At 36.7% G+C, this 18,507-nt stretch overlaps 2 protein-coding genes across 3 annotated transcripts in view; one reads left to right on the top strand and one right to left on the bottom strand.

Moving 5' to 3' along the window:
• The window catches only part of LOC311294153 (zona pellucida sperm-binding protein 3-like), a 76,495-nt gene extending 70,608 nt beyond the window's left edge, over positions 1 to 5,887 (bottom strand). For both annotated transcript variants that reach the window (XM_084414861.1, XM_084414862.1), the window contains exon 1: positions 5,411 to 5,887. In XM_084414861.1, coding sequence (XP_084270987.1) covers positions 5,411 to 5,809 — 399 coding nt within the window. In that variant the 5' untranslated portion in view covers positions 5,810 to 5,887. The remainder of the gene's footprint in view (positions 1 to 5,410) is intronic.
• A 1,004-nt stretch (positions 5,888 to 6,891) lies between these two features.
• taf6 (TAF6 RNA polymerase II, TATA box binding protein (TBP)-associated factor) overlaps positions 6,892 to 18,507 on the top strand; it is a 43,584-nt gene continuing 31,968 nt past the window's right edge. The window contains exons 1-8 of the mRNA XM_084414860.1: positions 6,892 to 7,317; positions 8,629 to 8,792; positions 10,846 to 10,932; positions 11,076 to 11,229; positions 11,770 to 11,826; positions 14,720 to 14,839; positions 16,540 to 16,655; positions 17,046 to 17,123. Of these exons, the coding sequence (XP_084270986.1) occupies positions 8,637 to 8,792; positions 10,846 to 10,932; positions 11,076 to 11,229; positions 11,770 to 11,826; positions 14,720 to 14,839; positions 16,540 to 16,655; positions 17,046 to 17,123 (768 nt within the window). The 5' untranslated portion in view covers positions 6,892 to 7,317; positions 8,629 to 8,636. The remainder of the gene's footprint in view (positions 7,318 to 8,628; positions 8,793 to 10,845; positions 10,933 to 11,075; positions 11,230 to 11,769; positions 11,827 to 14,719; positions 14,840 to 16,539; positions 16,656 to 17,045; positions 17,124 to 18,507) is intronic.

The raw sequence follows: 18,507 nt of genomic DNA, 5'->3' as shown, positions 1-18,507 counted from the left end.
AAGATAAAAGTAGTTTTATGATTTAATTTTATATTAAAGCAGTTTCTGCAACAGCTCCAGCTCTCCGACGCACAGTGTAAACGTCAGCGTCCGAATTCACTCACTTCATTTCGTTCACTTCGAGTGTTTGCTCATCTGCAATACGTCTATAGGACGTTTCCTGCTAGATGTCAAATAGACGTTTAGAAGATGTCTTTAAGATGTAATGATTTAGAATGTATGTTAAACTGACATCTTAAAGATGTCTAGGGCCTCGTTTACACTGCAGGTCTTGATGCCCAATTCTGATGTGTTACCTTTATCCGATTTCTTTGACCATCCGTTTACACGTTCTTTCAACTGTGACCCATATCCAATTCATGCGTTTACACTTGCCATACTATCTGAAACATCGCGCATGCTTAAAGGGTTACATTTTCTTGCACATGGGCGGATGCGAGACATGCATATACACATATCCGATTTATTTCCAAATATGAATGAGGCCTGAAACCGATCTCGAAATATCCGAATGCATGCGTTTTTTTCCTGTTTACACTGTCATAGAGCACATCGGATCTGTGTCACATATGAGCAAAAAAAAAAAAAAAAAAACCGAATTGGGTCACTTTTCACTGACAGTGTAAACGAGGCCTATCAGATGTTAATAATAATAATATGTTACATTTATATAGCGCTTTTTCTGAGACCTCAAAGAGCTTTACATAGAAGGGGGGAATCTCCTCAACCACCACCAATGTGCAGCATCCACTTGGATGATGCGACGGCAGCCATATTGCGCCAGAACGCCCACCACACACCAGCTTACTGGTGGAGAGGAGACAGTGATGAAGCCAATCAGTATATGGGGATGATTAGGAGGCCATGATGGACAGAGGCCAAGGGGCAAATTTGGCCAGGATGCCGGGGTTACACCCCTACTCTTTTTCGAAGGACATCCTGGGATTTTTAATGACCACAGAGAGTCAGGACCTCGGTTTAACGTCTCATCCGAAGGACGGTGCTCTTTTGGCAGTATAGTGTCCCCGTCACTACACTGGGGCATTAGGACCCACACAGACCACAGGGTGAGCACCCCCTGCTGGCCTCACTAACACCTCTTCCAGCAGCAACCTGGTTTTCCTAGGAGGTCTCCCATCCAGGTACTAACCAGGCTCAGCCCTGCTTAGCTTCAGTGGGCAACCAGTCTTGGGCTACAGGGTGATATGGCTGCTGGCTGTTAGTAAACAGCAGATGCTTTCCAGATGAAGTGATCTTTAACAGACATCTTGCAGACGTACGTGTGCTATGCGCCAGAGAAACAAGGGCGCAGCCATCTTTAGAATATTGACTGCGAGCCTGATCGGTCTTCAAACCGGCAAATCCGCGTCACAGTCACCTCCGTTTCACTGCTCTAAAACGGATCCAGCCCGGCCCCGGTTTCAGTGGGCGGGAACAACAGTCGCAAAACAGATTCGGGCCGTATCCGTGGAAATGAGCGCGCAAAAATATTTTTCTGGAGTTTAGAAGAGGAGGCAGCCACAGTCGGTACTCGGTATCCTACCTCAAACACTTCACCAAGGTAAGTCACACATGGTCAAACTGTTTTATTAATTAATTAATTTCTTATTGATTATATTGTGTACTCGTTAGCTTAAATTTTAAACAAGTTTTGGAGTTTTTATTGCTCCTTAGATCGGCATTGAATGGTAATGTTAGCTAACTCTTACGTTTTCAGAGGGCATATGCTAACATGAAGACGACCCAGAGGATTGTAATATGTAATTGACGAATTTTAACTGCTTTAATTTTCACTGTTGTTAAAGTTTTAACTTGTTAATCAATGTTAGTGATAGGCTAGCGTTAGCTTAAACTAGCTAAGGCCTCCCGCAGACCATCCACTTTATAATAAGGTTTCATTTGTTAACATTATTAATTTGTTAATATTGTTAATTGTTAATATTAACATTTGTTATTAATTACAATGAACTAACCATGAACAATACATTTGTTAATGTTAGTTAATATAAATACAGTTGTTCATTGTTTGGTCATGTTACTTCACAGTGCATTAATGTTAACAAATAGCCTACAATATTTTATTTAATAATGCATTAGTAAATGTTGAAATAACATTAACAAAGATTAATACATGATGTAGAAGTGCAGTCAATTTTTAGTTTGTCAACTAATGGTAACTAACGATACTATTCTCTTCTGCTCACCAAGACTGTGGTTATTTAATCAAATACATTAGTATTGTGAAATATTACATTCTATAGTAAAATGTAGGCTAATTTATTCCTGTGATCAAAGCTATAATTTTCAGCATCATTACTCCAGTCTTCAGGGTCACGTGATCCTTCAGAAATAATTCTAATATGATGATTTGATGCTCAAGAAACATGTTGAAAACAGTTGTACTGCTTCATATTTTTGTGGAAACAACTATACCATTCAAACATTTGTGGTAAGATTAATACTTGTATTAATCAAGGATGTCTTAAATCGATGGAAATTAACAGTCAATGACATTTATAATGTTACAAAAGAATTTATATTTAGTAAATGCTTTAATAATCTTAATTTAATAAATGCAAATACATGCTGGTCATTGAACTTTCTATTTATCAAAGAATCATGAAAAAATTATCACCATTTCCACAAAAATGTTAAGCAGCACAACCATTTTCAACATTGATAATAATAAGAAATGTTACCCGAGTTCCAAATCAGCATCTTAGAATGATTTCTGAAGGATCATGTGATATCTGATTCTGATCAATTTAAATGAATGTTTAAATAATTGATATAGGCCTACCAGTTTATCCCTTAATTGATCTACATTATAGAAGAACTATAAATCAGGACTCAGAAGCTTATTAGTTGGAGGTTGATGTTTTTTGCACATATATTTTTTTCTCAACAGGAGCTGTAAGGAAAAACCAGTCTTCTACCAGTGCAGCAGACATGGAATAGGTTCTTGCGGCATCCGTTGATTTAACCTTTGATCCATGACAGCGGCCGGAAGGAACGTTCAAGAGCCAAAGAGGCCTTAACTGAGGTAAATTTCAGATATAAGCAGCACAGCACAGTACAGCCGTCAAATTCTTTATTTAGTGCGGCAATTACATGAATATCTAAAATCTTTCTTCTTGGTATTTTTTTTTTTTCCTTTTTCAGATGCCTCATGGGAATTAAACGGCACATATGAAGTGGTTTGTAATACCATGGCTTTCCGACCTGTCCTGATTGGTTTTTGATGCGTTTACAGTTCATTCTATAAAATTATTTTTGTAACACTTTACAATAAGGTTCATTGGTTAACATTAGTTAACTACCTTAGTTAACATGAATTAAGAATGAACTGCACTTCTTTAGCATTTATTAATCTTAGTTAATATTAATTTCAACATTTACTAATACATTAAAATCAAAGGTTGTATTTGTTAACATTAGTTAATGCACTGTGAACTAACATGAACAAACAATGAACAGCTGGATTTTTATTAACTAACATTAACACACATGAATAAATACTGTAACAAATGTTTGGCTCATTGTTAGTTCATGTTAGTTAATACATTAATGAAACTTATTGTAAAGTGTTACCATTATTTTTTTATTTATTATTATTTATTTTTTTTGCTTTTCACTGCCTCTTTGATCAATGCCACATTTTTTGGGATAAATAATACATTCATGAGGCTTATGGTCACTACACAACATGAATACCCATTCAAAAACATTCTTTCAAATATACATTGAGAAAAGATCAGAGATTGTATCACTGTTTTAAAGGGAAAGTTCACTGAAAATTAATTTAATTTACTTACCCTCAAGCCATCCAAGATGTAGGTGACTGTTTTTCAATTAAACAGTAAAGAAGATTTTTAGCTGAAACCGTGGTCTTTGGTGATTCATATAATGCAATTCAATGGCTACTGTCACTTTGAGAGTAAAAAAACAAACATTAGAGGCAAAACAAGACTGCCGTGACACGACTGTTTGCAGAGGCTGTGGATTACAGGTAATAATGTTGTAAATGTTCAGTTTCTTTGACAGACCAATTGTTTTGCTTCATACGACCCCAATGAATCGTCAGGAGCCACAGGTATTAATTTTGTTTTGCCTAATACGTTTTTTTGACTCTCAAACTGACCGTAGCTATTGACTTTCATTATACGAATCATCAAGGACCACATTTTCAGTGGTCCTTGTAGTTGCGTAGCTGTCAATGGAGGGAAAGAAATCTCTCAGATTTCATTAAAAAGATTAAATTGTCCAATCAATTAATTTGTGTTCAGAAGATGAACGAAAGTCTTATGGGTTTGGAACGACATAAAAGTGAGTAATTAATGACAGAATTTACATTTTTGTGTGAACTATCCCGTTAACAGCAAGTAGAGACTTAAGTGTTTTATATAAACTTTGAGTACTTGAGCAAAAATTATCAAAAGAAAAAGAAAAGATGCACAGTGGCATTGTTTTGCAAATATGTTTTGATATGCTTAAATAGAAAATGGATCAAAAGATAAAGCCCTTGAATATGTCAAATTTACGGTCCAAATAATTTTTCTTTGAATGCATGTAGTGGCTGTGAGTTAGTGCTAACACTAGATTATTAGGTGGTATTTTAGTGTAAAAAAGTACAGTAATTCGACTTTTTATTGCCTAAGCATTTTGTGTAAAAAACAGAAAAAATATCAGTGGCATAAGACCATACGATATTAGATCATGTAAATGAGAAGATTCATGAAATTCTAGATATGTATACTACTTGGAGCGAGCGAGTGTGTTTGTGTACTGTCAACAAAATGAGCTGGCCCTGATCCAGCATGATTCTGGACCAGATCCGGCCCACACTTGGGCCAAATCGCCATAAAGGAATCCGGAGCTGGCCCAGTTCTGGTCCAGATGAGAAAAAAACGGATCCGTGCCCGGCGTGCCGGTATTGGCCCGTTGTGCCAAAAGACACCGGCCCGAGTCTGTTGGGCGGATCTGGCCCAGAACTTACGAAGTGTCTGGTCCAGATGATTTTTGCTATCTGGGTAGTGCACGCAAATGCCATACACTTGGCTATATAGGGATTAGTGAATTAGTGACCGAGTGAGCGGTTTCGGACACAGCTTAACACATCATTTCTTCTTTCGACTCTCTGATCGGTGTAATTTTCTGTACAGCATCATGGGTAATGTAGTTTTTCACCAGAAATTCCGTTGTTAAACACGATTTTAAAAAGAACATTCGAAATACGAAAGGCCTTTATACGAAAAAACTAAAATTTCAGACTCAGTGTGCAAGGACTACCCTCAAACATACCCAGGTATTTAACATAACCTTCTTTCTGGAATAACCCCCAGATGAAATGGCTCTTAAACATATTCTGACCCAAAATGAATATCTACAAAAAAACTTGAATTGCTCATACCCAGTGTTGTGTGCCACAGTCAGTGAGCTCAGCCGCTATGATGTACTCGTTATTGGAGAACGCGGTCACTTTACACGAAGGAGTGAACTGACTGTCGGCACCAAGCCGCAGCTCTGAAGCATCCACAGGTAAATCAACGTCAAAGAGGTCAACCTTAACCGCGATCTCCATGTAATTCTCGTGGCAAATCACGGCTACGGTTCTGACACGTGTGATCTGTCTGCTGGGCAAATCTTTTGCTTGATTCCAGAGGTGCTTGATTGGGAACGGTTCCCTCGTTTGCGACCGACCGGATGGATAGGGTATCGGAGGGTTAGAGCTCAGTTGAGAGGTCCTTACATCACTAAACGCTGCTGTCAAAGTCAGGATCAAGAGATGCAAGATTAAACTTTCCGTCATCGTCCTCAATTAATTTAGTGAGCCAAACCTGCAAGCTAACCCGCATCACCTAGCAAGCATCCGGCCCACTTCCGCTTCTTTAAATGGACAATTAACTAATTTTTGTATGAGTTCCATAATCACGGGTTAATTAGGCGTTGCACTGCTGAAAGTTGGGCAATAATTAATGTGACGAGAAAACAACCCCTCTCACTTGTGTAAAAAAAGTCTAGAGAAAATTCACTTTGAAAAATGTCAGCTGAGCTGAATAATAAAAACATTTCATTATGTATTCACATCCTCCTTTTTTTTTTTTTACATCGTTTCTCCCCTAACCCCCACCCAAATTATGTATCTTTTGTTGATTTGATACCTCTGTTCTGTTTCACCAGTAATAATTAATAAACACTACTGTAACGATCTTGTTTGAGAAACATCTTTTCACATTCTTCGCTTTAATTTTGCAAGAACAAATATTTCAAAAAGTGAATATTAATATAAATAATTGATCTAAAATCAAATATTATTACACTTGGGGGAAATGGCTGTTGATTATTGTAGGCATGAGTAGATGTTGATAGCGGTAATCATAGTATATATACGTAGATGCCTCATTCGACAGCTCCCGATACTTATGCGCGCCCGCCATCTTGCAACGGTCAGCGTGTCGTCCCTCACAATAAGAATCAATGATGCCACATCATTGCGCAGAATCTGTTTGTGAAACCGCCAAGATTTAAATTCCCAAAGAAATGGGATAACCTTCCGCAGGTGGTAATGTGTTGGTTTGTGTTTTTATATGTATTAAATTCATATTACATGTTTTTACTAATGTAATTGTAATGTTTTTACTTTTACTATGGTAACTTAGTATTGTCAGCTGACGCCTTTGTCTTGTTGTATTGTGTTGGTTTAGCAAAATCATCTTCTGAATTATATTTCATATACAGATATTATATCCATACATGATGCGTCTAACTATGGTACATACTGACGCTCTGTCAACTTGCTCTCGAATGTCCATGGACTGCTCCAATATGGCGGACGGCGGCCGCTAATGAGGTATCTAGTGTATATATTTATGGCAGCAATCTTCGACAGACTGGCTTGCGGATGAACGAACCAATCGATATCATGAAAGATGCATAAAAATATAACCTATATATGTTGTTGTTGTTTTTTTGCATAAAATATTAGCTATAGTTGTTAGTAAATCGTTTGTCAGCTTCTTTATAAAGTTTATCAAATTACATGATGCTAAAATGTGCTTTTTTGTAAAAACGTGTATGGGATTACGTTTCGATCCTTCATTCGCACTCTCAGGACCTTTCAGCAAATTCAAAATGGCGGAATTTCAGAAAAATGGTTCGGAGCTAAACAGGATATACCAAGTATAAATATAAAATTAAATACTGGGGGAAAATAAACAATTAGCTGCACGACCACAAAGTGAGCAGTTATCAATAACGGATTTGCTTTTTTAAAATTGGTTTTAATCGTTTTAACATTGCAGCATCGTCTTTTTAAAGGTAAGAACGACATGCAGTTCAGTTTTGCTTTTTGTGCAATTTTATTACAGGAAAATGACTATGATTAACCTCAGTTGTATATAAATAATGGGCCTAATGAGTTTTAAGACGCTTGAATATGTGCATAAAAAACTTTTTGACAGAGTAGTATATCAGTATTTGCGTACTCAATCCCGCATTAAGTTTGCTTAAAAATGTGTTTGAAAACTCATGAACTCGTTTTAGATGAATAAACTTTTCCGATCGTCAGGAAATATTTTCTGTAGCACAATGAAATCTGACAGACCTTTATAAGAGTTGAACATTGGAACAGTGTTGATGCTGCTTGATGCGTTACGGAGAAGGGGTGTTTTGGATTCCTGTAAAACAAATAACTAAGCTAACCAATAACTAGATATTAGACTCGTAGTTCTTCTTAATGCTCTGGAAAAACTCAATATTCTAGTTATAAACTTTTTTGTTATATTTTCAAATAATTGTTATTGATATTTAAATGCATGGATCATTCCCTAGCATTAAATTTGATTATTTGTAATATATTTGCTTCATAATCTGCCACCAGTTACACTCCACTGTGAATATCTGTATTAGCATCAGCCATAAAAGATTCATATCAGTAGACTACACCTAAGGAATAACTTGCTAGCAACTTGATTCCAGTTTCTATATATGACCTTTGTAAACAAATGTACAAATCATCTAACCATAAACCTGTGGCCAAGTAATACACAATGAAATATAGCACTCAATAAATCAACAATATGTGAATTCACATTGTAATGGAAAATAGAATATATACAACTTTTTTTTTTTTAGAAAATAACTTTTTTTAAATGAAATATTATTTAAAAGTATTTGAACTAGTTTATTTTTATTTTTATTTTTTAGTTGTGATAATAGATATAGAATAGATGTTAAAAGATGCAGCTATATAACTCCATGGCAACTATACATTCATTAACATAAATGTGCTGTAAAATATGGCATTAATTATAAATGTAATACATTTTTAAAAACTTATTTATGCCTTCAAGACTATTAGAAGTTGTTTCTAGAAAAAATTAGAAAGCCAAAACAATCTCTGTTACTTTAATTTCCTATTATCACTGTAAAGCTGCTTTGAAACAATCTGTATTGTTAAAAGCGCTGTATAACCGAAGGTGACTTGACTTGGCAGACCATTCTTAAAGTTATCTATTTCTGTTGCCAGTGGAAATGGATTGAAAGAGCTTTATTTACTGATGATGATGATGACATTGAAATTTGAATATATCTGATTTATTTTGTTTTGTTGTTGTTTTTCTGCCATAGAGTGAGACATGGCAGAGGAGCGCAGACAGAAGCTGTGTTCAGTGATCCTCCCTACTGAATCCATGAAGGCGATGGCGGAGTCAGTGGGTGTGGGCTCACTGCAGGAAGACAGCTGTCTGGCCCTCAGCGAAGAGGTTAGCTACAGGATTAAAGAGATTGCACAGGTATTTACAATTGCAATTAACAATTTTGTTTATACTTGCAGTGTAAGCTTATACATAAATAAACATGTAGAAAGTATGATTTTCATTAAGGTTTTAAGAACAAACATTGTGCACAGTACACAGACATGAATATTATTTTTTTTTATATATTACATGTTGGTATCTCTCCCCTCTTTTGATTGATGCTTGGGATACACTTGATGAGATTTTAAAACTATGGGAGACTACAGACATAAGGGCAGTTTCAACTGATTTTTAGCATTATAATTCTCAGAATGCACTCAGAAATACTACAAGATTCGTTCAGACCGCGATACCACACACCTGAAGATTGTGTGTACGCGCTAACGCCCAACACCATGCAGGACCAATAAGTTCAAACTCAATAGCCTTTTATAAACAGATTTCCTCTAATAAAAGTAAGTTGGCACGTTAAGGTGTTGTTCATTACCACGACAACCACTGGCTGGTAAAAAAAAGAATCGCAAGAAAAGCCTGACGTGTACTAACAACTATACATTATTTAAAGGTGCAATATGTGATTTTCTACAGATTTTTTTTTTTTTTTATGCTGGTTGAAAGTCTCCTCGTATCCTGATAGCAATCACTATGTTAAGCGGTCTAAATGTATTTTTATAAATATATATCATCTGTGGAGGGCGTAGGACCATAAAATGTATGTTCAATCATTTCCTTCGGTCTATTCGATACCATGTGTTCCCTGTCAGTCAACGTGTGTTTGCGTACCATTGCGCAGCCTGTTCACTCAGGCATCATCAGCACGGTCACGTATGCTGTGCAGACAGAGTGAGAATGGCAGGCAAACACCCTAACTTTCCTTCTGAACTGACAACAAGTGGCAAGTATCTACATTTCAAGTTTGACAGCACTGACTTTGCAAGCAAGCCCTTCTTTCCCCTCACTGTACTGTAAAGTGTTCTCACCTGTAAATGACACATGATGTAATCCAATAACGTTGTCTCTGGTCGTCTCGCTTCTGATCTGTGCGCGTTCATGTGTTTTGGATGAGGCGTGGCTTTGGACGGCGATTTGCAGGGAGGGTTGGACCGTGTGCTTTCAATGCTAGTAGGCTAGGTTAGCATTTCCCGGATCACCTATTGCACCTTTAAGCGTATTCTCGTTGGATGTTGATAGCAACTGTTCAAGTGGGAATTAAGTTTCATTTATAATGTTTAATTAATTTATTAATTTCAAGATGTAGCATTAACATGAGGATAATTTAAACGTAGGCTTTGAAAAAAAAAAAAAAAAATACAGCGAAACATTTAATGTGCAAAAAAAGAAAGAATTGTAAACGACTAGTATAGTCGACTAGCAGCAGCAGTATCATTTAATCGACTAGTCGGCTAAAGACATCCCCACTGATTTAGAGGGTGCCGCCTTTAACCTCTAAAAATAATTTTAGAGCTCTATGGATTCCTTCATTCCATATTTTCATCATTTGTTTAAAAAAAAAAAAAAAAAAAATTATACATTAAAGGGATAGTTCACCCAAAAATGAAAATTCTGTCATCATTTACTCACCCTCGAGTTGTTCCAAACTTGTATGAACTACTTTCTTCTGCTGAATACAAAAGAAGATGTTTATATTAAAGAATGTCGTAATCAAACATTTGATGGACCCCATTGACTCCCATAGTATTTTTTTCCTACTATCTATATATATATATATATATATATATATATATATATATATATATATATATATATATATGTATATGTGAGTAATAATGATTATTATTGTTTAAATTGTAAAATTGACCCCGTGGACCCCCCTTAGAGGGTTCGAGACTCACCGAACATTGTCTCAAAAATTTTGTGGAAAATACTATATTTGTTTCAATCACCCTTAAATGACAAATATGCAGATCTAACATTTATTTTCCTTTTAGATCAAATGATCATATGATAGCTGGTTATAATAATCAGGTGATAGTGTAATTGTTTGCAGCAATGTGCATTCTTTTCCATTTGAGAGATTACACAGAAAAGCTGAAGTGTTGTTTAAGTGTTGATGTGATATCTTCCACAGGATGCACTAAAGTTTATGCACCATGGGAAGAGACGCAAACTTATGACTGGTGACATTGACCATGCTCTTAAACTAAAAAACGTGGAGGTAAGAAAACTGAAATGAAGTGAGAGTCATTTGTTTCCTCTGTCTAACTCTTGCTTGGTGAACTACAACATTCAGTACCCTTTACAAATTATTTCTCCTATGTAAAGCAAGTTTTTTTCTTTAATTGTACTTGTCTCCTTAAGCCACTGTATGGATTCCAGTCTCAAGAGTTCATCCCATTTCGCTTTGCAAGTGGAGGCGGCAGAGAATTGCACTTTTATGAAGAAAAGGAAGTGGATCTTAGTGACATCATCAACACACCCCTCCCTCGAGTTCCTCTTGATGTTTCACTCAAAGGTAATTAACGAGCATTCCTCATATGAAACTATTTAGATGCAAACTCTATACCAAACCTAGTGAGTTGCTTACTTATATAGCATTATAGATACTGTCCTGACTTAAAAGCTGTCCCAAAAGGAGCCGCATAAGTTTTCTTGCCTTTTAGAATACCTTGTTTTTGCTAAATACTAAAGTAGCATCAAATGTGTCCTTCCCAGAATGCATTGTAAGTGAGCTCAGTGAAAAAGGTTTCAAGATAGTAGATGAGTGGAAAATTAAATATTTTTTTTATTTTTATTAAATGCTGAAAATCTAATTTAGCCCATTATTTATTTTGCTGTTTATGTACTTTTGTTTATTACAAGTGTTTATAATGAGCATTGTATTGTTAGCTTAGCAACATGCTAACATCAGACTGAATCAGCAAGTCAGGTCTCCAATGTGCTTTGTGTGAGGAGCACTATTTGCATGCTACGTTTGTTGTCTGTGAATGACATTGTTTCCCACATTAGCAAAAAAAAAAGAAGAAGAAAAAAGCCTGTCGTCTCTGTCTTTCAGCTCACTGGTTAAGCATTGATGGTGTCCAGCCTGCAATACCAGAGAACCCACCTCCAGGTAGGAGTTTTCAGCTCTTTCTTTCATTTGCATTATGTTGGTATAGAGCAGGGATGTCCAATCCTGCTCCTGGAGGGCCACTGTCCTGCAGAGTTTAGCTCCAACCCCAATTAAACACACCTGAACCAGATAATCAAGGTAATCAAGGATAATCAAGGCATTCTAGAAACTTCCAGGTAGGTATGTTGAGGCAGGCTAGAGCTAAACTCTGCAGGACAGTGGCCCTCCAGGACTGAGTTTGGACACCCCTGGTATAGAGGAAGGGAATTTATTTGGATTATTGTACTGCAATAAAGATAAAGCTCATATTAAAACCCCACTATTATTGCAGTATAAATGTATTCTGTGTTTATTGATCAACAGGAAAATAAAGATTCAATGATTCAAACAGAGTTCAATGCACCTGTAAAGCAGCTCTAAAAAGCTGAAGTCAGTTCAGTGTTGATTCAGTTCCGTTGTAGAGATCATCAATTGTTAAATTAGTTCAATTGGGCTATAAAGCAGCTCTGCAGAAACCAGTGATGTCATCGTCCAGCTCAGTTCAGTTCTCATCAAATAGTGTCAGTGGCCCTCATTTATCAAAAGTGCGTACACCAAATTCCCAGCGTACACCTGGCGTACACCCAAAACCACGGTGACTTTGAGATTTATCAATATGGACGTTGGCGTACGGCACGCTCAAATCCTACGGCAGCTCAGGAGGTGGTGTACATGTACGCACGTTTTGAGTTAGTGTGGAAATGCGCAGAAAAACAATTCCTAACACCACAAAACGCACTGACAAACTAAAAGATATGATATATTATGACCCACTGTAAAAAAACAACAACATAGGGATGTTAACCGATGACCGTTTGACCGATGGTTGACCGTATCAACATTAACCGATTAAAGTTGTCGGTAGTCGGTTAAATTTTTTTTTTTTTTCTAAATTAGACAGTGGACTAAACGCTACTACAGTTAGCCATCTCATTCCAAGATCTTTTTGTGTGAAGTGAACAAATCCCTCACACTCAATTTTTCATAACTCGCCTGTTTGTACTTAATAAACCAATAAAAACATTTGGTTTTCTGTGTCGGCTGCAAAGATGAAGTCTGACTCGCGATCTTCGCAGTAGTGAACGCGCCGGAGAGAAATACACATTTTATACGGATTACATCGTTTTATTTTGTTTTGAATGGTTCTGTTTAAAAGTAAAGATTTCTGTAGATAATAGATATATTTCTATTTTTTTTAGGTGTGTGAGGCTAGTAGTCTACCTTATACGTTGAGTTTCGGTTCATGGATGATAGCTTAACGTTATCCAGTTCAGGCGCTGGCGCCTCCGTGTCGTGATTATCTCTGCTATTTACTTTTTATTTATTAAATGACCAAAATTTTGGTCTTTCAATGTCTTTCAATGACCAAAAAATAATTCAGACTGACAAAATAATAAAAATGACATTCTTCTTCTTTTAAATAATAATAATAATAATACAAATAATAATAATAAGGACATTCTTCTTCTAAATAACAATAAGCGTCATTAATAATAAAAATCATAATTATAAGAAGAAGAATTACAAATTGTCATGCAATTATTAATGTGAATGAATGGTACTCCACATCACATCATCATCATTATTGTACACCCCAATACATGTGACGTGATACGAAATTAAATACTAATTGTTTCAAAACACGTGCTGTAAAATAATGCATTGTGATAGGTCATTTGCTCAGCCAACGTCGGAGAAGTTTCTCTTCTTTGCCGTCTTCCGTGTGTCCATGGCGTAAAATGAGGGCGTGGGGGAAGCAGAGACTTGAATATATAAGGGCGTGTTATTCTAATGACGATCGTTTTCAGCCACGGCATTTATCAAGGGCAGGTATTGCGTACACCTGGATTTCAAAGGTACGCACAGCTTCATAAATCAGGCGATGAGAGGAGTGTAAGCATAATCTTACGCCAATATATACGCCCGTTTCTACGCAAGAATGATAAATGAGGGCCAGTGAGTGTAGTCAGATCAATAATATTGTTGAATATCATAATAACTTGCATACATACTGGTAACTAGTGTTGTCAAAGTACCGGTACTTCGGTACCAAGTCGGTACTGAAAATGTGACATACCAGCATTTCTGTAGTACCGGGTATATTCGGTACCCACTAATAGGCAGCTGCTTTAAGTCGCTTCCGTGTTTTTATCTAAGCGCAGGGCTCCAGACTAACTTTATTACTTGGAGCACTGTCTGTAGCCGATATATACCACGATATAGTGTGTGTGTGTGTGTGTGTATATATATAGTGTCTGTGTATATTAAACTGCAAAAAGACTATTTAAATATTAACCCTGCATGTTCTGCTTGTTTCTGTGTGAATGAATGGCGCAGACGTGCGGTTTCATTTACCTCACACACACACACACACACACTGGAGCACGAGTGACGCTCGCGCTGTTTTCAGTCTCTGCTGCCTCACGATATGATGATATGATGAAATTCATCTCCAGAGCCACTCTGAGAGTCACTTCATGAGCATTTTACCGTTTAATTTGAGAAAAAACTATCGTCGTATCATACACATACAGAAACTCAAAGGTCTTCACGGCAACCCGTCAAAATAAAAGGTCAGTTTAACTTGGAAAAATAATTCCAACAGATTTTGCTGTGGTACCGAGAACCGTACAATTTTAATGGTATCGGTACCGACTACTGGAATTTTGGTATTGTGACATCCCTACTGGTAGCTAGTTAATACTATTCCTATTAACTAGTATTAACTTACATACTATTTGTGCATTAGACAGTATATAATGTGCAAGTTTGCAGTAGTACACTAGTATCCCATTTCTAGCTTATTACATTAAAAATACATTAAATAATTTTGTGATTTCTTTATCCTACTCAGCCCCTAAAGAGCAGCAGAAGGCAGAGTCTACAGAGCCGCTCAAAGCTGTCAAACCTGGACAGGAAGAGGAAGGCTCTATCCAGTCCAAGGGTCAGGGTGCAACCTCTGCTGAAGTCAAAGGTCAGAAATTAGTTAAGTTAAAAAGGTACAGTTGCAATCAGAATTATTGAACCCCCCTGCCCTGCAAGACATTCTGGTAAATTGTATGAAAACACTTCAAGTATAGCATCAGTTAACCATCATAGTAAGTTATTAATACACATATGTGTGATTCTGAGAACGTTAGGTTGAGTTGCTGAGTTAAATAAAAAAATCAAATATGTATCAAATATGGCTGTAAACATCCATATACAAAATTATTCAACCCCCAAAATCTAATTTTGTAGAGAATTCTTTACTCTTTATAACCTAAAATAAACATCTGACACCTCTTTACTGAAATATTGTTCTATTAGAAATATTATGTGTTCAAAAGCTTCCAGCTCACTGATATTCTTTGGTTCCCGCACTGTCACTGCTTTCTTCAAATCTTACCAAAGATTTTCAAGGGAATTTAAATCTGGAGACATTCAAGAAATCAAGAACATTCCAAGATCGACCCTTGAACCAAGGTTAGGTAGATTTGGATGTATACTTGAGATCATTATTCTGCTGGAAAGTCCAATGATCCAGTAAAGCTACAGCTGACACATTGAAGTCATCACAAACTTTTACAAAATATCCTGATACTTCAAAGAATCCATTACGCTGATCACATGGTCGAAATTTTCACTTCCTGCAGCAGCAAAGCACCCTCATAACAAGACTCATGACCCACCTCCATGTTTGACCTTAATAATTGTGTTTGTGTCTGGTCATAAACCATGCCTTTTTTTTGTACCAGACATACTGCTGATTCATGGGTATAGAAAGTTCCAGTTTGGTCTCATCACTCCATAAAACAATCTTCCAGAACTCCACAGGCCTTTCCTAATTCCTTTTAGCATATTCAAGTCAGCCTTTTATGTTCTCTTGTTCATGAGTGGCATTTGTCGAGGTGTCCGGGCTTGAAGTCAAGGCTTGTTTAGTTTTCTTAGTCTGCACTGAAATGTTTTCCCTCCTTTTATCAAGTCATCTAGCAAGTCTTTGGCAAAAAATCTATGCTTTCTTTTTTTCTTTTCTTTTTTTCTCAGCTGCTCTGATTAAACATCTTATTCCCCTCTATGAAATTGTCTTTTCTCTTCCATGTCCTGGAAGGTTTGCTATGGTACCATACATTTTAAACTTACAAACGATGCTACCAACTGTGTCTCTTGTAACTTTTAGTGTCTTGGAAATGTTCTGTAGCCATAGCTTTCTCACAGATTGTGTGAGTGCTCTTCATAGCTCTCATAGCTTTTGTCTTGGCCATATTTGCCAATTAACTTCAGCACATGCAAGAGCTAAATGTATGCATGTGTTACAACTAAAGCTAATAAAGTGGTGTAATAGGGTTCCCAAAATCTTAATTTTGGTTTTACACATTTTTGTACCCTACCATACTAGTAAATGATTTAAAAACAGCAATGTTGAATAATTATGACATAGCTGCATTATAAAAAATAAAAAAACTCAAAAATATTACATTATATATAGTCATTATAACTATTAATATGCCACTAAAGTGCTTTTTTTTTTTTTTTTTTTTTAACTCTGGATCTTTAGAAAAGCTTACATTTTATAAATTGTTACAGTCTCTGTGGGGTTGAATGATTTTGATTGCAATTGTACATCTGGTGTTAGTTAATTTTATTCTACTGATTTTCTAATCTTACTCACACCATTCACTCATGGTGATTCAGGGAAGGAGAAGATGCGGATGAAGCCGCGTAGCACACACGAGCTCTCTGTGGAACAGCAACTGTACTATAAAGAGATCACTGAAGCCTGTGTGGGATCTTGTGAAGCCAAAAGAGCGGTATGTGTTTGTGTGTGTGCAGTGTCCACTCCAAAATATTTGTTTCTAAATGGTGGTTAAAGCAAGAAAATGTATCAGCCAATAACTGTATTTTGCATTATTTCCCTAAAATGTTTGTCCCTGTAATATTTAGCTGTATTTTGAATATCTTTCTGCATTATAATATACAAGCAAGTTTGACAAAACACCACCTTAGACAAAACACCACCTTAAACAAAAACATTGAAACGCATTGTAATTTTGTCCTTCAGCCCTGTCATTTTGTCATTTGGTGCTTTGTGATTTTTGTACCCTAGGTGTGCATGCTTGTAGGCTGTGATCCATTTTTTTTCTTTACTTCCACATGTTGTATAAATGTTGCTGTAATTGTTGCTGTAATTATGCCACCAGGAGGCACTGCAGAGTATAGCAACAGACCCTGGGCTGTACCAGATGCTGCCAAGGTTTAGTACCTTCATCTCCGAGGGCGTGAGTACATTCAAGGACCACTTATATCTGCTACAACTGCTTTATTAGCCAGTGTAAAATGGCTATAACCAGTTAAATAGGTGATATGTTAGACTTTTAGCTCTCTCATGCAAATACATGCATTAAAACAGGCCAATTTTTAGTTTGATTTAAGTGTTAGTTCAGGCCCAGATACAGAATCAAATCACTGAGAGTGCTTTTGAAATGAGTGAGGGTTGTCTTGCAAAACAGATGTAATGTGTAAGTAAGGCTACTAAGCACCACCATAACAAGAATAGAAATGTACAATTAGAGATTTGCAAGGTTACACTATTTGCAAGAAGTCGTTACTTAAAGGTCTTTAAGGATTACTTAAATAATCCCATTGCATGGATTATTTTATTATTTTAGAATGTTTCCTGGGGTGCCATTATAATGTTTGTGTGTTTTTTAGATCAAAAGTTGTTATCATTTAGAAATAAAAGGCATATTTCCTAGCCTGATTTTAGCCTCTGATTTGAACGCTCTGTTTGAAGGTGCGTGTCTGCTGTGAGACTTCAGTGTAAATGCCCACTGCTGTGATTGGCTGACATGCTTGCATATGAAATATCTAGCATTACATGTGGAACTCTCTCGAAAACTTTTACTATTACAGTTATTATATTTTTTACTATTACAGCTATCGGGATTAACAAATCGTGAAAAATTTAAGTATTTAGATCTATTCCAATCACATAAAAGGTTGCAGTGATGAGCATTGAGCAGATGACAGTCGGTTGATCGCGTGAAAAAAGATCTTATCATTGCAACGCAGTGATACTCTCATTAATGCTTTCACCAATGCAAACATGAGGTAAGTACAGTTAGAGCTTCGTTGTGCAGTGTAACAGCGTAATTGATTTCATAACGAGTTTTGGCAAGTGTCCAGATCAGGGGTCACCAACTGGCGGACTCCGGTCCGAATCCGGACCGCAAAATGCGTCCATACGGACCGCGAAGCCTTTTGACATAATGAAATAAATAAATGCCGCTATTTTCTAATAAAAACACATTTATATCAGGCACATCAAAGTCAGCTCAGTAGAGCCGTTTGGGTCCAACAGCGCAACGGGTTGCTATGGTTGCTACTACAGTTACTATGCTCACTGTTGCTACGTTCAGACGCACAGTCATGCGTGCAATGAAGAGAGCAGAGAGCGCGCAGACAGATGAAACTTTCAGCGAGTGAAAAACGCAGAGAGATAAAACTTTCAGTGAGTGAAAAACAATGGCATTTTCAAAATTTTGTAAAGTTGACTCTGAAAACCGAGTTTTCCGAGATAATTGGTGGGAAAATACGCATTTATTCTTCCTGCATCGTGATGTAACTGTTACAAGGCCCGTGTGTCTCATTTGCTCCGAGTCT

The sequence above is a fragment of the Rutilus rutilus genome, assembly GCF_951802725.1.
Source record: "Rutilus rutilus genome assembly, chromosome: 7".
In the NCBI taxonomy this organism is placed as follows: domain Eukaryota; kingdom Metazoa; phylum Chordata; class Actinopteri; order Cypriniformes; family Leuciscidae; genus Rutilus; species Rutilus rutilus.
The sequence above is the reverse complement of the archived record's forward strand: the minus strand, read 5'-3'. Positions and strand labels throughout refer to the sequence as shown.